We start from the raw sequence: 21,249 nt of genomic DNA, 5'->3' as shown, positions 1-21,249 counted from the left end.
TTCTGATTAAAAGTGGCCTTTGTAAGGTTCATCTGATTAGAACACAAATTTCTTGGTTCCTAGGAATGATCTCAGTGACAGGGAGTGAAAAAGAAAGCCTGTGTTTCAATGAGGTCGTTCAAAGAGGATACCACTCTTATAATCATAATGTATATACATTATAACTTACATCCACAGCCTGGTTATAACTAATTCTAGCCTGGATCATCTCAGGAGTGTCTTTAATACTGGTAAACTTCAAAGCATATGGATGCTGACGGTACTTCGTCTGTTGAGCAGAAAAAGATCAAAGCTGTGAATTTTGTGCTGCTCTTTCATGCTATTTGAAAGGAAAAAAAATCATAGGTTGCTTGAGATTAGAGTGAATTTGTGAACATAATTATTATTCCTCTTTCCTTAGCTTCATCTCCTAGGAACTTTCAGATTAATATTTGTTTCCATTTAACAATAACCTTTACCTATTAATCCTTAAAAGAAATCTCACTTAAATTTAAGGAAAATATTTCAAGATGATCTACGCCTACTAAAAAACCCAAGGTCCCATGACTGGAAAATCTTTTTCAAATGGCCTGAAACACAAAACAGCATTTTGTATTAACAGGGTCTTCTGGAGGCAAAATAATTCAACAATAGGAGGCAAAACAGCAATATTTCCCAGGAGCTGTCATTCAGGTGTTGAAAATGCAATGTCCTTGTAAAAGAAGCGCTACATGAAGGGAAGATGCAAGGGGCATGCTTTCATGGGAAACTGAAGCCAGTAACGAACAATATTTTCAGAGAGTTGAACTCAAGTGGGTATGACAGAGGCTCTGATTCCTATCTGTGGCATATGCATTTTGAACGTACACTTTCATTTCTTTTGCGCCACCATGGCTAAAGCACTAAAAACTTCCTACAAGACCTATGTTCAGACTGAGACATTTATATACCTCTTATTGTACCATCTTCACCTCTCTGTATTCAATCTGAGTGTGCATAAAGGCCTTCTTAGCATAATTAATACAATTGTCAGTGATGGTACCCTTTAGAATCTCAGAGGTTCTAACTGTGGATGATGCAGTTTGTGTTCAAAATCATCACCAAGCTGCATTGTTGCTCTTTGTTGGAAGAGAGAGAGTGTGTGTGTGTGTGTGTGTGTGTGTGTGTGAGAGAGAGAGAGAGAGAGAGAGAGAGAGAGAGAGAGAGAGAGACCTGGTTAAAAGTAGGTTCTCTGTGCCTATAAGTACACCTTATATGGCTTTTTCTTGATTCACTTCATTAAAAAACCTAAGCTAGTGGGGTAGCAATTGAGCATTGTTTGATTGTCATTATTATTCATGATATCATTTGTCACCTACTTTGTTTTTGCAAAGGCTATATGGACTCCTACTGTTTTGTGTTTGGTATCTGGCTTCCCTCTAATTACGAGTCCTATTCCTGGTTTTGAGGGCTTTCATGTGGAATGCCTTTTTCTTTCCCCCCTTTGAGTGGAAATTATTTTAATTGTATACAGACATTTTGCACGCATTATGCAGCAAGTTTTGTTATGTGCTGTCATGAAATCTCACCTCACTAATGAGTTCTCCTGCCTTCTTAGCTTGCTTCACATTTAATGACCCAGTGGCGATCCATCCGACGCCTTTCATCCAGTTCAAATCTGCTCTGTATCGGTTCTGACAAAAGGAAAAGAAAAATGCCCCATTGTTGCTGCTCGCACATTTAAAATGCCACCTAAAGAATTCACACATCAGAACACCAGCTGAGCCAAATTAGTGACTGCTTTTGTTTTATCCACTTCTTTGCAGTTGTGGGTAGAAATGGGAGGGGGGGTTAAGAAAAGAGATGGTGATATCACCAACAGCAAACATTACTGCTATAAGATTTAAAAGAAAAGGTTTTTCAAAAGCTTTATTTTTTTATATTAAAAAACCCTCCTGTTAGAGCTTGCTAATGGTTTGTGGTTAAATCAACACTGCAGGGATATTGAGTACTAAAACAGTGCAGGAATGTTCCGGAAGATTTCTCATCAGATATTCCACTCTATCCTGTGCATGTTTACTTGTAAGTAAGTCCCGCTTGGTCCAATGAGACTATTCCCATGTAAGCGCAGACATGATTGCAGCCCTAGGGTGGATGGTAGACATTTGCCAGAACTTGCGATATGTGACAACATGTAACCACTTATCAAACTTGTGGCATAATGCGTGGCGGTGGGGGGAACAGGCATCTCCATAGGTGTGTGTTTGTGGTTTACCTTTATCTTGTACCTATACGACCAAATATAGGGGAGAAGCATAACATTCCTTTATACCAGAAGTGTGAAAAGCTGCAGTAGCTTCATAACATCCAGGGTCCTTCATTTCCTGGTCTAGCATAACATTATACAAACTGCTGGGCTGGAGGATAAATGCAGTGGAGGATGGTTCCTCAAAGCAAACAGGGCACTACCCCACCAACCTCAGCCTTCCCTTAACCAGCCCCCATCTGCCTGCCTCCTTATAACAACAAGGCAAGAAGGTAGCCCTGGCTGTCACCTTCCTCCTTTGGCCTTGCAGAACTCAGTAGGGAGGGAGATGGGAGCCAACCCACAATTAGTTGGCTACACCTGTCATTGGGTCTGTCTCAGTCAACTGCTGGTTCCCATCTACTATTGGCCTCCCTGTGTTCTGCACTACCAGTGGTATATAATTCTTGAATAATAAAAATAAAAATAGACAATTAAAAAATAGACAATGTGTAACTTACATCACTCTGCAAGTCATATGCCCGCTTTGCCCATTCCACCTTCATATCTGTAGGCAAGGCAGTATAGCGATGAAGAATTGTCTTGTATCCCCTATCAGTGGCCAAATCCTGAGCTTTCTTGGCATGGACAATATTTACCATATCCATGGGCACATTATACTGGGTCTTTACATTCTCAAACGCCCTTTTATATTCCAGATCACTCTGCATCTTCGACATATGAAGCGAGTGAGCCATCTGCGAGTCTTCGTTCACACCTTTCACCCCAATCAACTTTCCTCTCGTCTTCTCATAACTCTCCTTGTATTTTACCTGTTAAAAGTGGGGGGAGGGAATGGATCATAGGTACAAAGAAAGGTAATAAGCTCAAAGCCATTGTAAGCAACAGCATTGGGTTGAAGTAAACGGAACATTTCAATAAACCGGTTTAATAGGCTACTTCAGAAAAGGCACTTTGGCCTCCTGCAAAACTACTGACAAGCACGCTTAATATGTCTAGGTACAACACATCCGTACATCAAAAGCATACTTTTCCTGCTCAACAAAAAGCAGAAAGCAAGTAATAAGGACTAACTTTTATATGTGGTTGAATTGCACAAAATGAGGGTGCTTGCATGCTCTTTTTTAATGTTTCCAAAAGGAGCATCTTTTTCATTTACTGCTTTATCCCAGGGGCAGGGAGCCTTTGTGTTACTTGAAAATGCATCATATGATTTACGTTTTATGTCATTATTAGCACAGTCCTATGCATCTAAGTCCTACTGTGTTCAGCAGGGCTTATTCACACTAGTCAATTTGTTTAGAACCACAGTCTAAGGTCCTAAACACATTTCTCACTGAATACACTGAGATTCGCTTCCATAGTATTGCATCATTAGAGAGTGTTGCACCTTCTTGACAGAACCAGTAGCCCAAAAGAACAACACACTTGGCAAAGAAACATGTATAGTTCCTTTGTTATTTCGGTTGTCAATTATTTAGCTTGAGGAGACAGATCCGGTCCTACCATTAGGGAGAGTGAGGTAGATACCTAGAGGAGCATGCCATGAAAGGGCAGCACATTTTCAGTGTTTGTTTTTTGTATTGTTATTATTTTTTCTGCAGAAGTCATAGCATCTTGGAGTGGTACTGGGAAGCTGCAGCTCAAAAGGTCAAGTTGTGCTTTTGAGCACTAGCACAAACTAAATAAAATGTATTGTTTCAGGTAAAGGTCAGTGAAGAGATGCAGAGCTCAGGTAATATCTACACTCAGAGGCTTGGGAATCAGATCCTAAGACAGGCTTCCTCAAACTCGGCCCTCCAGATGTTTTTTGGCCTACAACTCCCATGATCCCTAGCTAGCAGGACCAGTGGTCAGGGATGATGGGAACTGTAGTCTCAAAACATCTGGAAGGCTGAGGTTGAGGAAGCCTGTCCTAAGACTTTTCATAGTAACAAGAGTTTAGTTCTTCCCCTGAAATTTTTCACAGAATTATATTTGATGGTAATTCAATAGCTTAGTTTTCTTGCGCAATACATTTTTTACAGAACATTCCACCTGAAAGTCCTGTGTTTTGAGGGATAAAAGTGTCAATATCTGATAATGTGAGAGACTAAATACTGTACTACTTCTTGCAGGATGTTGGGCTAGTAAGTGGGGCAGCCAGATGAGACCATTGCACTGCTGTACTGGTTGCCAGTGAGCTACTAGGCCAAATTCGAGGTGGTAGGACTAGCATAAAAAGCTGTAAATGACATGGGATCCAAGTACTTAAAAGATATTATATATATCTGATATAAACAATCTCAGCAAGTGAGGCCTTGTTGGTGGTGCCGCCGCTGAGGTCTACATAGCTGGCGGAGACACAAGACAGGGTCTTTTCAGTAGCATTTCTCTGTGGGATGCCCAGGAAATTTTGTGGGTTTTCCAGGAAAACAATTAAAAGCATCCCCATTTACTCTGACCAACAGACACTGCCCCTGACAACCCTGAGAATCGCTCACTGAGATAATGTTTGTAACTGTTCTGAGATCTTTTGTGTTTATTTGCTTTATAATTTTCTGTGCCCTGGGCTCTTTCAGAAGAAGGGTGAGATATGAATCAAATTAATATAAATAAAATGAACAACAGCAACATCTGGAACATGCAGCAAGGTCATTTCGGTTGGGGTTTATTTGTTTTGGTCAGCCCTCTGTACTGTGATTTGGAGCTCAGGTAATGTAGGGGTGAGGAACCCATGATCAGCCCCAGCAAGCACAGCCAATGGTTAGAGGCAATGAGAGCTGTATTCCAGCAACATATGGAGTGTCACAGGTCCCCCCATCTACACTACCCTTAAATTAGATCCTAAGACCTGCTCACAGGGGCACACTTTAGCTCCCTAGAGGAACGATGGACCAGATTCAACTAAGCTGCTGCACAAGCAGAAGCCAGTGTAACAAGACTAGCCTCCTCTTCCCCCTGCACCATCCCCAGATCTGCTCAGGAGGGTAGAGAGAACCCGCCCCCCAGGACAGCACACAGGGGGAGGAGAGGAGATATCATTCCAATGCTTACACAGATGGAATGACTGCCTCAGGGTGACACTGAATCCCATCTTGTGTGTTCAACTTGAATCGGTACTCACATCACTTGCCAGGTCCCTCTTTGCTTTGGCTGTCAAGAATGGTATGGCATCAAGATGAAGTTCAAATCCCTTCTCCTTCTGGCTCTCCCAACTACTTTTGTACAGTTTCTAAAAGGATTTTTAATGCCGCAATTATTTTTTTGTTACTATGCACCATTGCCATAACAGTAACACCCAAAGTTTCAAATGGTACCAGAAACCTGTGGCTTCACAAGGTATTAAAAACACACTGGATAAAATTGTTCTTATTCTAACCTGCATGTTGCCTACTGCTTAAATTTAGGAGTTCCTCCATTAGCATACCAATACAGTGGTACCTTGGGTTAAGAACTTAATTCGTTCTGGAGGTCCGTTCTTAACCTGAGGTACCACTTTAGCTAATGGGGCCTCCCGCCGCCACCACCACCGCCACGTGATTTATGTTCTCATCCTGAAGCAAAGTTCTTAACCTGAGGTACTATTTCTGGGTTAGCGGAGTCAGTAACCTGAAGCATCTGTAACCTGAGGTACCACTGTATTGCTTATGTTAAAGGGCTAAAAGAGCAGTTTAAGGGCATAACTGCTATAACACAGAGCAAAACAAGCCCAATAGTTATTTCTTCTCCTAAGGCCCCCTGGAAACTGTAGTTATCTGGCAGTGGCTTGCATTCTCAACACTCTTATTAAACTGTAATTCCCAAAATTATTTGTGGGAATCAAAGAAAGTTAAAGTGGTAAAAAACAACAACCCAACAACCATACATTTATAGTATATATGCATTGAACCACTCTTGAGAAAGCATCAATCATTAGCCACAGAATAAGTATTTCAATAGCATGAAAGCAGAGGATTCCCATCCATCCATACCTCACTGATATTTGCTGCATTTCTTCTGGCTTGTATGAAGAGGGGCTCATCTTTGCTGATGCTGTAATTATGAAGAAAACCCTCTTTTCCTGACCTGTATGCAACCTGTTTACAAAGGCAGACCAAACAATATCAGTGCTGGGCATATTTGATTTAAGAAACAATACGTAACAATTTTCAAAGGTAAACTTCCTGGATGCTTACATCCAGTTAGTGTATAGTTTGTACCGTCAATGATTTTTTTTTTTTAAGTTGCCTCAAAATCAATTTATGTTTTAGACTGAACAATTATGGTTGATATCAAAGAATAAAATGAAAAGAAAGATGAAAGAGCATGAGTGCTAAAACACTTGTGAAACGACTGGCTATCTGACTGTCTTTTACCTCAGTCTGAAACCCTCACTAGACAATAGTTTCGCTTAAATTGAGGGTTGTGCCTTAAAAGCACGTTTGAAGCACAGTCCACACACACACACAGGCACTGGAGTTTGTTGAGGGTTGCTGGGAACTGTTAACTCTGTGAGAGATAAACTACAGTGCACATAATTATTTAAGAGAAAGAACGTGTTTCAAATGCGCTTTAAACGAATAGTGTGTACACAGACTTAAATTATCTTGTTCAGAACATTAAGAAGGGATGGCGGCCTACTTCTGCCATTTCCCCAAAGACCAAGACAGGGATAGCGAACACTCAGCCCTCCAGATGATGTTGGAGTCCATAGTAACCAATGGTCAGAAAGGGTGGGAGTTGTAGTCCTTGGAGGGCCAATGATTCCCCACCCTTGCTCCGTGGCCTCACTTGTGCTAGCTACTGGATTATAAACTGTATTATACAGCTACACTACATTGCTAACCTGTATTGGTGAAAGCAATACTGCTCAAACAGTGGTGCGGAGCCTGTGGCGCTCCAGAAGTTGCTGGACTACAACTCACAGCAGCACCAGCCAATGATAAGGGATGAAGGGGACTTGTAGTACAGCAACATCTGGAGGACCACAGATTCTCCACTTCTGCACTAAATAAAACACTGATTTCCCTTATTGTGTAAAGGCAAAACATTGGTCTAAGGGGAATGAAACTGGATTATAATTATTATTAATAATAATTATTAAATAAAGTCTAAGCAATGGGAAATATTTTAAAATGAAGCCATGTGCAGACAATCTAATCCAGGTACCACGCAAGACAGGCAGTGTATTTTTAATGACAGAAAGAATAGCCTCACTGAGGAAGAACAGCCACAGAGGTCCATGCAGATGTTCTAAAAGATCCAATTTAGTCTTTTTCTCTCTAGTTAGGTACATGGCCTTTATCACCATAGTATCCGAAACCTGGTCAGCACGCCTCTTGATAACCCTTTGGGTTTAAAGGTTTTCTACCTGCAGAAGTACAGGGAGTTCAAAAAAATCTTAGAAGTACACCTCAAAACTATGTAAAGCAATGACAAATTTCTGTGGCTGGATCCTATTGCTTTTTCAGTGGTGGTGCCTGTCCCCAAGAATTACCCGTTTTAATGATAAAGAATCTGTGTGGAGAGAAGGTAAAGTAGGAGACTCACATCACTCTGCAGTTCCTGGCTTTTCTTCGCATGTTTGATCTGGGAACTGTCTGCCACACTTGTGAACTTTAGAGCATCAGCCTTCTGTCTGTACTTTTTCTAATTGAAATGCATTTTTTAAAAAAGATGGTATAGATAACATTACCACATTTCTCAAAGGTAAAAAAAATTGACAAGTTATGCCTTCCACTTACTCCCAGCACTAGCAACAACAACACAATCTTTTCATGTTAAAACCAACTCAGAAATAGAGGCAAGGTTACTCAGATAACACAGTGCTGGAGTACATAAAGTGGAATAACCATTCTGTTTCCCAACTTTTATGCTATCATTTTACACTGATTAATTATTCTCCCCACCCCAATGGATCATTTTAGCTATTTGGTTTCAACATGAACCAGGTTCTTTTTTTGTCCACACACACATGCCTACTTCACAAGTTGCTTTCAACTAGAGCCAAGCCTAACTATGGTTTATAGTTCAACAAACAGTACAATGGTACACAGGGCAGAAATCATCGCTGCTTTGCTCCTCGTGGGCTCCTGCTGCTCTGCTGGGAGCAAAGCCATGAAAAATGCAGCCCTGAAAAGTTCACAATCTGCATTGCTTTTCAACATCTGTGGCAAATGCTCAACATAACAGAAACCATGTTATTTCTGAATGAGGCCCGAATTTGTTGCTGTCAAAAACACCGTAAGAGGAAGAAAAAGACAGCCTTTTCACAGTAATGTCTGTTGATAAAGAAGAGGCACATTCTTTTGCATACTTCATGTGATTCTCTTGTACTAACAATTCATCAATCAAACACACAACCAACTCCAGGGTATGTGTTACATGCACGCCTCAACTTGGCATTTCTGCAGGGAAAGACCCTGTCTCAGAGCAAACACACCCACTCTTGCCCTGTGATGTTCCCAGCTGAAAATAAGACTGAGATTGATTTATTTTCATTAAAGTGCATAAAGATTTCAAAGAGATGCTCATTATTCCACATTCAAGATGTGGGAGAGAGTGAGGCATATTAGGAACGAGTTGTTTTCAAAAATTATGTTCCGCTCTATATGATGTCATACAAAGAATAACAAAATGCCAAGTCCTTGGCTGGAAATAGAAGCATCCAAGGTACGTGTTAGTTTTCAACTGATATACCTTTTATACAGTTCAGAAATGAAGAATTGTGTCACCTGATCATGGCTGGGTTCAACATTTTTGACAATAAGTATTTATATGGTAAACCCCAGCAGTAGATGTCAATTTGCTTCCTTGCAAGATATTAGATCTGAGCTCAGCTGTTTCTTCCTGCCTCTACTTCAGAATACCTGCATAGCCTGATGTCAAGGATCTATAGTATCAGAGTAAAATCACTGGCAACTTTAAATAAGCCAAACTAGCTCCTATTCCTTCTTTTCACTCTTACATATCTTCTAATTTTCTTCCTTTTAATTTCTGTTTTTCTTTGATAAGTTTGCAGAACTTGTGACCGAAGAAGCCAAACTCAACCCAACAGGCATGTATGACAGTTCTCCGGGGACTTGATAAACCATCCAATTATAATACAGTGTCATAGTTTCAAAATATTTCAGTCTGCTTCCATCTTCCAGGAAGGTCCTGCCAGACTTTATTATACTTAACAGGAAAATCAAGAGACATACCTCACTAATAAGTTCTCCTGCTTTCTTTGCTTGCTCAATATTGAGACTCCCGTCTGCTATCCACCCAACTCCCTTCATCCATGTAAGGTCTGTCTTGTACTGAAGCTGAAGACAAAATAAATCTCATTATTTCACAGACTGATTAGGTAGGCAGGCAGCAGGGCTAACAACTTGAATAAAATATTAGGGGGGGACAGGTAAGCCCCGTCCCATATAATCAACCACAAGACGCAATGAATGCACTCCATTTGAATGGCAATACCCATCTACTTTGAGGATCCCAGCCCCCTCAAATATATTATGGGGGGGGGGGCAAATGGACCTCAGCCACTAGGAGTTGGCTCCTACAGCAGGTAGGCAGATTTAGTTGTATCACAAAAAGACATGATTTTGCCAGCCATGGGTGACAAGTCCTTAAGTTATAGCCTTTATTATTACCTACAAATTCTCTTCCACACAAATACTGATGGCAAGCATTAGAACTCTGCTTAAAGCTGTCTTCCTGCAAAGTCTTTCCACTAAAAGTTAATATCTTCTATTGGACAAAATTTAAATTGGATTGAATTTGACACTTGAGTTATCTGCATATATTTCCTTCATCCCTGCCCAGTGGTCATGCTTGCTGGGGCTAACAGAAACATCTGGAAGGCACCACATTGGCTACCCTTGCAGTCAAATTCTGGTAACACCACTGCCATCATCAGCTTTCGACCTTTGCTCCTACCTCACTCTGTAGTCCATAGGCTTTTTTGGCCCACTGTGTCTTTAGGTCTTCTGGAACCACCGTATATTCATGAAATTTCTTCCTATAGTCAAGGTCACTAGCCAGAGTCTGGGCCTTCTTGGCATGTTCCAAGTTTATCATGTCCATTGGTAAGTGGAAATGAGCTTTATTCTTCTCAGATTCTTTTTTATATGCAATCTGGGGAATATCAAAATATTGCATTCAACATTTTACAAAAAGAGTATAGGTGAAAACAGAAAGAGAATAATAGCAACCATCTCTACTATATATCCAACAGTCTTACTGTTTAGAATATAATTGCTGTATACAGATTCATGCTTCCCTGATTGAGGCTTGAAAATACTGAAGTTCTGATCCAACCTTTATGCCCTGGTTGTGAATGCTTCTTTCAGATACCTGTAGCAGCTCACTGTTTCTCAGCATCACTTAACATACATTTATCATTCATTATCATTATGTATATAGCATGTAAAATGTTTTATGCTTTATCTCCACACACAAAAATGTGTCGGTGTTCACTTTACATTAAAGTTAACAACATAATGATCTTATGTATATAATCTCAGATGTAAATCCCACTGATTTCAATGGGGTTTACAGTCAAGTGCATAGGCACAGAACTGCAAGCCTTGTTTATTTTTAACAAAGATTTCAATGCAGTATTTCTTGGAACTAGGGCCTGGTGCAGAACCAACATTATCAATTTTCTGAACATGCACAAGAGATTAGGAGTGCAAAGTGACCACATACACACCCTCTCCACTCTTATGTGCAAATCTATTCACACTGAGCCAGTGTGGTGTAGTGGTTAAGAGCGGTGGTCTCGTAATCTGGGGAACCGGGTTCGCGTCTCCGCTCCTCCACATGCAGCTGCTGGGTGACCTTGGGCCAGTCACACTTCTTTGAAGTCTCTCAGCCCCACTCACCTCACAGAGTGTTTGTTGTGGGGGAGGAAGGGAAAGGAGAATGTTAGCCGCTTTGAGACTCCTGAAAGGGAGTGAAAGGCGGGATATCAAATCCAAACTCTTCTTCTTCTTCTTAACCACGGTGCAACATTGCATCTCTGTTGGTGCTAACCATGGTTGGTTTTGCAAACCCTGATTAAGGTGAACCATTTTTAAGAGTATGTTTATTATTTTCTGTTACAACAATAAACTGTAACAGCTTTGAAGATTGAAGGACTCATTTTTCTTTTTGAGTTCTTTATCGGCAATAACCATGGCAAGCGATGGTCCAGATGGTCAGGAAAGGAAGGGGGAAAACTAGAAGGGCCTGGAAGGGAAGAGTTTTTAATGAGTCTGTGACATGCTTCTGCTCACATAACCATGAGTTTTGTACAACCACCCTCTTACCAGATACAACAGGAAGAGGTTGTTTTTTTACTATGTGCAGTAAAGGATATATAAATCCCAAAGTAATAATGAGAGCAGGAGTTTCATCATTTAAAACAAAATTTAAAATAGTAATGGGAAGTCATTTACCTCACTGCTCATTTTGGCTACTTGTAAAGAGTGAATGAGTCTTGAATCTTTGGTTGCCATTGCTTTTCCTTTCGTTTTCTCATATTCTTCTTTGTATTTAATCTGTGGAGAAAATAGGCAACGTTTTGCTCAAAAGACAGATAAATGCCAGCCAAACTGTATCTTTCTTTTTAAAGTGCTCTTTAAAGAAGAACCTCTTCCCCTTAAATTTTCTACTGACAAAAATGGAAAGCCAACTGCTCAAATCTCATCCAGTTTGTCTGCCAAGTAGTAGTACACTTTCTGTTGCATTTTAAACTCTCTCTCTCTCTCTATATATATATATAAAGGCTCAAAAGGAACAACTAAACTAATGTGGGAAGAAATTGAGAGATTACACTGGGAAATGTTAGATTCTTCAAATAATTGCAAAGGAAGATAAGTTAATCTTGTATACATATATAGGTAGTAACAATGTCTAGAAAATATAGTCTCAAAAGTAAATATAAGTGAAATAAATAAAGCAAACTACAGTGGTACCTTGGTTGTCAAACTTAATCCATTCCGGGAGGTCCGTTCAACTCCCAGAACAGTTCGAAAACCAAGGCGCGGCTTCCGATTGGCTGCAGGAGCTGCCTGCACTCAATTGGAAGCTGCATTGGACGTTTGGCTTCCAAAAAACATTCGCAAACCGGAACACTCTTTTCTGGATTTGAAGCGTTCGTTCAGGAGCCAAAACGTCCAAGTACCAAGGTGTTCAACAACCAAGGTACAACCGTACAGAATGACACTGTTTGAAAATATTGTAAAATGGAGGAAAAGAAAATGGTTGACTTGCATATGTGTCCCTCCTCAAAGACAACACATTTCTTCTCATACAACAGGACTTCCTCTTCCTCTTCTCCTCCTTGCAGCCACCTGTGCACTCCAAATCGGCTCAGCAGGCCTGAGCAACTATCCAGAGCAGACTAGGGAGGCAAGGCTGAGATGAGGAAGGGGAAATTCCATTGGGTGATTGAAAGTCTGGTCTTGCAACAATGGATGCCACCCATTCTTTTGGCCCTTGAGGATGAAAGCATCACTGGCTCATTAAGATATTTCAAACAGCAGGTCAAATCTGGAAATATATTCACTTTATAATTATTTATTTTAGGTTTTAGCCAATTTAAAGAGCCACTTTCAAACACTAAGGTAAGTCAGATAACTAGAATGTTATTACATTTCTCCATTAGTTTATCAGAGTTTGTGACAGATTATTTTTTAAGGAAATTTCCATCTTTAAGCCCCAACTCAACATGTTTTAATTTCTCTATATTATTGTAGACGTCTCTTAGTAATATGCCCCAGACAAATACATATAACCTACATCACTGGCAAGATCCCCGGAAGCTTTGGCAGCGAGCAAAGACATGGAATCCAAATTCATTTCAAAGCCGTGGCCCCTGCTTTTCTGCCAGCCTTCTTTATACTTAATCTGAGGGAAGGAAATACAGTAGTAAGTCATTAATGTGAATAAAGATAGGCAAAAAAACTAGCAGGCAATTCGCTCAACAAACTATAAAATCAGCTAGCATAGCATGTGACTTATGCTTCTAATGAAAATCACATCTTTGGGTATATTATGCAAATGTATATTTGTAGGTTCCCTTACCTCACTGTATAATTCCGCATTGGCTTTGGCCTTGACTAACTGTGGGACATCCTGTGGCAAAGTATATTGTGTTTTGGTTTTCTCATACTGGGCTCGGTAGTTCAGCTGCCAAACAATCGAAAGCATATTCAACATGTCAAATACAATGATATTTAACGGCAAGAGGAGTGTTAATTGTTACAAGCTATTCTTAAAAAGTCGTTAGGAAATAAAATCTGAAATTATACGAAGAGTGACTATGACTACTCCCTGGCTTTTTTTTCAAGAAATGTCTGAACAATAATAAAATATAAATCTGCCTAAATGTGAGGCTGCAATACTTCTTAAGGGGGCTCTGAAACTGACTCCCCAGAATGCCTTTTACTTACAAAATGTTATCCACGGAACAACTGCAAGATACCTTCTTATTTATGTAATACTTCTCATGCGTTGGGGTACAATGGAAATAGGACTTACATCACTAAGCTGCTGAGCATTGATTTTCGCTTGAACAATCTGAGGTGTGCTGGTAACAGAGCTGTATTTCAGCTTGTCTATACTTTGCTTATAGTTTACCTAAATTAAAAAATGGAGAAACACATTATGACTACCACAAAAGGTTTAGTAAAGCAATTCTCAAGGTAGCTTTTACTACAAATGGCAAATATATTGTTATCTAGAATATTCGCAGCAGTTAACCAAAAGCAGAAATCCTGTGGGGTTTTTTGTTGTTTTTTTTAACTACAGTGCAATTTCATTGGTCTGGTATTTATATAAAATTAAAAGCTTTCTTTCTGTCTCTTGCTCACTTTTATTTGCCAGCATTTTTAATTGGTTGGCCTTGTCAATTGTGTTAAATTGTGGTTTTAAATATTTAAAAATATAAAGGGAAATCATTAAATGGAAGAAGCTATATATGCAGAGTGTCGTGAAAAATCTTAATAAGGCAAAAACGTTATTTCAAAGTCAGTGACTGATAAGGTCAGAGCCCACTAACTTGCTAATATATGAAGGCAGCAGTAACAATACGAACCCATACAAAGCAGTATATTAAATCCACATTATGCAAGATAAAATGTCATGGTGAGGTTTCCCTTTAAGCCTATTCTTCCCAAAGACCTCCATGTTACACTACAGGATACAATTATTATTCTCGGCAGGCTTTAATTAATATTTGCCCTAGTTAATTACCTTCTCACTAAAATGCAAATTGTATGCTACTTTAAAGAAGTTGATTTAGTGAGAGTTTTCCCCCCCACCTTCTCTCTTTTTTTAAAAAAAGGGGATGTGGCATCCAAATTTTATTTGATGCTACGGAGTCCATTCTTACATATCTTCCATTAAAAAAATGTATAACTTATCTAATATGATCAGTATAACTGAAACAATGAATTCACTGTTCCTGTTTTGATGTCCCATTCTCACATCAGCAGATGATCTGGAGCGTTCAATGCAATTTTCTACCAATATTCCACGTTTTGTTTTGTTTTAAATGGATGAAACGATTAAATTTGGGCTGGCTGTACATGGTGGAAAGAAGGGCAGGACTCTCTAGTAATAAACAGTTGTTTTTGTTTTGTGGAAAAGGAACTGTGGCTATGAAAACCACTTGTGTAGAACAGGACATTCCTACAGATGCCACTTTATAGATCCTCAAGAGTCATGCTGCACCTCTGAAATCCTCTCCTCTACAGAATTCTAGTTTATAAAGGAAATCTCTACAGCTCTCTGCCTGGTCATCCTGCTGTCTGACCCTTTGACACTCAAACTGCCATATACCAGAGCTTGACTGAACTTGAGGTGCAAGGGTTGTTACAGTACTTGAAAGCTATACACGTAACATTTTTCTTTACATATCTAATACAACTCCACTTTTGTGTGCTCTGCTAGCATACCAAAGCACATCATTGAGTTGTTGACCCCATAAAAATCTCCTCTTAACAACCTTTGAATTCTTAGTGTAATTTAGAATGTGTAGAGGGTATTTTTTAACCTTCTAAATAAATTTGGAGTTATGTGAAATGCTAAGTGGTAGAACATGCAAAAGGTTCAATCCCTGGCATTCCCAGTGCTGAGCTAAATGGACCAAGGTTTGAAATGGCAGGCAGCTTATATGGCACAATGGTTTCCTAAGCTTCAATGCCCAGATATAATAAAAGTAATGGCTGTTCTCCAGTTTACATCTGTGATGTAGCTATAGCCTTAGTATTGATCCTGTTCCCAGTGGAATAAAGTAAACATCGGAAATATGTAGCATCAGTGGTCTACAGATAATCAATAAGGTTAAAAATGGCAAAACCTGCAAAGCCTGTTTTGTCCTATGTGAAATTCATCCTCACACAACAGACAGGGATCCCTTAGGCATTTGCAGACATGTTTTTCAACCAAACCTTAGTGCAAGCCATCAGACACTCTGATGTATGCTCTTTCTAGTCAGGTGTAACATGAAAAGATAGGAAGTGACCAGAAAGAGGGAAATAAGGCTATAACCAATCCCTTGTTTTTGCTCTTTGAAGTGAGAGTTAATGACTCTTTTCCTATCAGGGAATCCTGGGACCTGTGGTTCAGTAAGGGCAGGCTTCCTCAAACTCAGCCCTCCAGATGTCTTGAGACTACAATTCCCATCATCCCTCACCACTGGTCCTGCTAGCTAGGGATCATGGGAGTTGTAGGCCAAAAACATCTAGAGGGCTGAGGTTGAGGAAGCCTGAGTAAGGGGGTGTAAGGAATTTTAAGAGAGTTTGCACCACTTTCACTCAGATATTTTTCTCATGGCATGCTCTAAAGGCACAAGATGCAAAAATCTAAGCAAATCTGATTCTGGATGGGAGACTGACTGCCTGAAAACTTGGTGTATGCTGTCCTGAGTTCCAAGGGGGTAGAGAAGTGGGATACAAATGTAAACAGTGCAACCCTAACCTTGTCTATTCAGAAGTAAGTCATTCTGAATTCAAAGGGACTTACTCTCAGATGGGTGGGGTTAAGACTGCAGTCCAAGTCCTTTTTTGGAAGTGGTTGTTAAATTAGTATAAAAACAATATACATTTTGTAGTGCAGAACTGCCACTATGGGAAGCAGTAGTTCAATAGACCCACAAACTATGCAGAGGTTATGTTCTGGAGATTGCTCATGAAGCCAAAATTGCACATTGTCAAAACCCATTGGGTTCAATGGCAGGTAGGATTGCCAAAGTCATTTTTCCTGATACCCTGCCCCCTTTCCACACCCTTTTTAATTTTTTTGTCACATATGTAAAGCTGAATGCACACAAGTTAAATGGATGCAGTTTGTGGGATTACTGTAATCATTTGGGATTACAACAAAAAAGGAATTGACACTAGGACTGCTAAATGCAGGAGGTTAGATATCTCATTTCCAGTGCCCTGAGAATTTATGAGTCTGCCAACCGGAAAACAACTTTTATCTCTTTCTTTCAGGGTGCTGTTATCATCAGCTATATTTGTCACTGTAATTAAATTACTGCCTTATACAGACCGCAAATCATACTCCATCCCATGCAAGCAGAAGGATGAGAATTCAGAAGGCTATTTACATCTTTCAAAGGGATCAGCTTCCTTGTTGTCTGGTATGAAGGAGTGAGGGTCGCTGGGTAATTGTAGTCAACATCATCGTGTGTGTAATCAGATTTATAGGCTATCTGGAAGAAGGAGAACAAAAAGAATCAACTTTTTTTAAAGCTGTCATTTGTTCTGAATAATTATCAGACAAGAGAAAAGGGGGGAAAAAACCCAGTAATATTAATATTAAACACAAGCAACAAAGTAAATTCAGTGGCGTCAATGCCAAAGAAAATGAAATTATTTGCATAGTTTAACTGCTAATTGATTCTTTTTCAGCTGCACAATTAATCCAGTGCCAACCGCAGAAACAATACCTTAACTTCCACCTGTGACACATTGCTTTTATCTTCATGCTTACTTTTTGTGCTTCTCACAGAGCTTCAAATAACACATTTCAAGACATGGTACACAATGTCTCAACGCAGGCACCCATCATTCAGTGCAGGAACTCCCTTCCCCTTAAGATACAGTTGGCACAAACCTTACAAGCTTTTGATGCCAACTATTTATTCATCTAGGATTTTAGTTGAACCTATGTCACTGCATGGGGACGCAGGTGGCGCTGTGGGTTAAAGCCTCAGCGCCTAGGACTTGCCGATTGAAAGGTCGGCGGTTCGAATCCCTGCGGCGGGGTGCGCTCCCGCTGCTCGGTCCCAGCGCCTGCCAACCTAGCAGTTCGAAAGCACCTCCGGGTGCAAGTAGATAAATAGGGACCGCTTACCAGCGGGAAGGTAAACGGCGTTTCCGTGTGCGGCTCTGGCTCGCCAGAGCAGCGATGTCACGCTGGCCACGTGACCCGGAAGTGTCTCCGGACAGCGCTGGCCCCTGGCCTCTTAAGTGAGATGGGCGCACAACCCCAGAGTCTGTCAAGACTGGCCCGTACGGGCAGGGGTACCTTTACCTTTACCTTTATATGTCACTGCATACTGTGATGGTTATTTTACTGTTGTGTGGGCAGGGTGGTCCCTCCCTCTACCTGGCCTGATCACCTTGGCAACGCCTCCCCAGGCGGAATTGGGCAACTGGCTGAGGTAGGTGGAGACCTCCAGGTATCCCACCTGGGGAAGGCAAAGGCAAGCCTGTGTTAATGGTGCCACATAGGGTTCAGGAGGCTGCGCACGACCACACAAAGGATGCCCCCCATTTAATGTGGGGAGCGGTCATTACTGAGTGCATACTCCTATATATTTACAGATGGTGTGATTTTATTGTGTTTTATTGTTTATTGGACCCTACTTTGGGATTATTTTATAATGAAAAGTGTGTAGCAAATTTTATAAATAAAAGTAATAAATAATGAAATGGAACTTCAGTGAAGCCAATAATAAATAAACCAAGACAAATGGCATGGACGCTGGAAGATGTTGTGTGACCTTAAGAACCAAAAGCAAAAAATGCCCAGTCTGCTACAGAACAATACACAAGCCTCTTAAGGCCCAATCCCATAGCTCACTGTTACAGCAATTAATCTGCATTAATTGTGTGTGTGTGTGTGTGTGTGTGTGTAAGTTTGTTTAGTTAAATCCTATGGAGAGTTGTGCTACCTGCTGTGTAAGTAAAAAGCTGCAAACCATAATATTACACCAGTGATCCAGCAACGTAATGCAGGCATGCTGTCCAATTCATGCAAAGTTCAGTGGTAGCGTATAGGTACTTCAATATTATTTACAAACACAGTCCCCCCCCCCCCATTTTCATATTTCCTGCTAACGCTTTCACCTTCCCAGAAGTAATCAAACCTATGGCTATCCTTCATTTGACCCTACTAAGATGAGAAGCCATATCAAAATAGTATATTGCCGAAGCATTTACAACAACTTACGTTGCTTGCCAGACTTCCAACCTTCATGGCATGTGCTGTGCGTCTGTCTATGCCAACTCCTTCATAATGACCTTTCTGGTTCTGGTAATGTTCTCTGTACTTGAGCTGCATACAAAAACAAGCCTCCTCTCAGACGCAGAAGTTTCCTTCTTTTATATTGCAAAGAAAATGAGCAAGGCATAGGGCAGGATTCACCTCATGAACCCTCTCAATGGAAGCCCTACACAAAGACTTTTGCCCAGGGGCAGTGAAGGTGCAGACAGTGGCCCCAAGAATTTCAATAAATTAAATGGGCCACAACTTTGTTGATTACAGAGGGCAACAGGTTTTGGCGTAGACATTGTATTTGTATCCTGAATCAACCAACCCATCTGCTGGTTGATTATTTTTGGCAGGGTTAACCAAGGTTACGGATTGCCCTATGACACACACCAAATCAGGGTGAGGCTGTCCAAGATCAGGTGGGTGCAGCCATGGTGCATCAGCCCCAGTCTGGGTGTCTGGACAGAAACATCTCCACCCTGGATCCCTTGAACAGGATCTGCTCCCTTGGGCTGGCGGTGGTTCTGACCACATCGTCCAACTAGGATACACACCCATGCCTTATCTCCCATCAAGTTGTGACAATTGCTGAGGTAGGCAAAACCCCCAGACAGGCCCAATTTGTCTGAAGAAAAATTTCTCCTTAGTCCCAAATACAGTGAAGAAATCCTTCCATAGCAAGGTCTTAGCCAGGGCCCGCTTGCTTACCATTGGGCAGCCCTGCACAGAATAGCGCACAGGAGGAGGTGAGCAAGGATTGCCCCATCTAGGATGCTGATATGTTTGCACAGGTGGAATGTTTGCCATAGTGAATCCCACCCATAAAGAACTTTCCTATTTTAGTGCCACACCACAGAAATGGAAAGCAATTCAACTTTATTGTTTATCAAGAATATATTTAGAATAGCTATGGTTGACTTTTTCTGCCTTTTAAGGATATTTTGCCTAACCCAGTGATTAATGTCTAAACAGTGGTACCTCGGGTTAAGTACTTAATTCGTTCCGGAGGTCCGTTCTTAACCTGAAACTGTTCTTAACCTGAAGCACCACTTTAGCTAATGGGGCCTCCTGCTGCTGCCATGCCACCAGAGCATGATTTTTGTTCTCACCCTGAAACAAAGTTCTTAACCCAAGGTACTATTTCTGGGTTAGCGGAGTCTGTAACCTTGAAGCATATGTAACCCGAGGTACCACTGTACAGTGCTACCTCCATTTACGAACTTAATTTGTTCCAGAGGTCTGTTCTTAACCCAAAACCATTCTCAACCTTTCGCTAATGGGGCCTCCTGCTGCTGCCGTGCCGCTGGCACACGACTTCCGCTCACATCCCGGGGCAAAGTTCGCTACCCGGAACACCTACTTCCGGGTTAGCGAAGCTCATAACACGAAGCGTTCGTAAGGAGGACAGTATGTAACCCAAGGTTCCATTGTATCTGAAAGTTAGATTTTCAAGCTTAATTCTTAAATTCCATTATTTTAAAGGGACTTAGCAAAAAAAATGATGCCAAGAAGCGCAATGTAGCTCCTCTGACACCTTTTGTTTACAAAGGATAATGTGTTGAATTCAACAAAAATATCTTCCTATATCTGAAGTTAGAAGCAGATGACTTGGTCCATATTCTGTTCTGTAATTTGCACTCAGACAGTGTTGTCTGAGGTGACCTGGTGGTATTAAGAACCCACCAAGAAACAGAGATGAGACCATAAACATTTACAAATAACAAATAACTGTTTGATTGGATTACTGATAAATTAATTGTACTTTTTCTTCCCTGTAAAGATTTCTAAATTCAAACACCCAGCCCTGTTTTTACCCAGATTTCCTGTTCTTATCTTGAATTCACATATGTACAAACTGCGATTCCCACAGTGACTACATTAAGCTTTCTCAGAACTGCATGCAAATGACTGAGGACTTACATCACTGGTGTATTTTGCGATCTTGCTAACATTCCTGAACTGAGGGGTCTCGCAGTAGTTAATACTGTGGCCTTTGCTGCTTTCTAGATCCTTCTTATAGCCCACCTGCAAAATGAGAATTTACAACAGTGAGAAGTGAAAATATATTCAATGTCTGGCTATGTATTTCAGTTACATCCTGCAATAAGCGAAATAAGAAGCTGCTTTATTGCATGGACAGGCAGAGTCCCCAGATCCCGCGCGGTCCCCACGTCATGTGGAATAACGACTCAAGACAACGTTTTGAGACAACGAAGCTCTGGAGCCAAGAGAGGATTCCCAGATAAGATCCTCCCTCTATTGTGTGGGCAGGTAATCCCTCCCCTACTTGGCCTGGTCTCCTTGGCAACGCTTCCCCCAGGTGGGATTGGACAACTGACTGAGGTAGGCGGAGACCTCCAGGTATCCCACCTGAGGGAAGGCAAAGCCAAGCCTATGCTGTTGGAGCCGCTCCAGATCTAGGGCTGCACGCGTCCACACAAAGGGCGCCCCCCGTTTTAAGCGGGGAGCGGTCATTGCATAGCAATAGTCACTCTCATAATAAACAAAGGGGACGAACATCACGTTGCTAAGCATGAAAGAAATCTGAAATGTCCTGTATGCCATGAGGATATGGTGTATAT

At 40.9% G+C, this 21,249-nt stretch overlaps 1 protein-coding gene across 1 annotated transcript in view; it reads right to left on the bottom strand.

Moving 5' to 3' along the window:
- NRAP (nebulin related anchoring protein) overlaps positions 1–21,249 on the bottom strand; it is a 58,834-nt gene that overhangs the window by 22,987 nt on the left and 14,598 nt on the right. Inside the window, exons 12-26 of the mRNA XM_083741177.1 lie at positions 20,588–20,692; positions 18,626–18,730; positions 16,776–16,880; positions 13,700–13,798; positions 13,244–13,348; positions 12,959–13,066; positions 11,614–11,715; positions 10,112–10,309; positions 9,388–9,492; positions 7,736–7,834; positions 6,178–6,282; positions 5,331–5,438; positions 2,725–3,036; positions 1,548–1,652; positions 170–268 (exon numbers count right to left, since the gene is read on the bottom strand). Of these exons, the coding sequence (XP_083597303.1) occupies positions 170–268; positions 1,548–1,652; positions 2,725–3,036; positions 5,331–5,438; positions 6,178–6,282; positions 7,736–7,834; positions 9,388–9,492; positions 10,112–10,309; positions 11,614–11,715; positions 12,959–13,066; positions 13,244–13,348; positions 13,700–13,798; positions 16,776–16,880; positions 18,626–18,730; positions 20,588–20,692 (1,860 nt within the window). The remainder of the gene's footprint in view (positions 1–169; positions 269–1,547; positions 1,653–2,724; positions 3,037–5,330; positions 5,439–6,177; positions 6,283–7,735; positions 7,835–9,387; positions 9,493–10,111; positions 10,310–11,613; positions 11,716–12,958; positions 13,067–13,243; positions 13,349–13,699; positions 13,799–16,775; positions 16,881–18,625; positions 18,731–20,587; positions 20,693–21,249) is intronic.

This window comes from Podarcis gaigeae (genome assembly GCF_964106915.1).
Source record: "Podarcis gaigeae genome assembly, chromosome: 5".
NCBI lineage: Eukaryota > Metazoa > Chordata > Lepidosauria > Squamata > Lacertidae > Podarcis > Podarcis gaigeae.
This window is presented reverse-complemented; position numbering and strand designations above follow the sequence as displayed.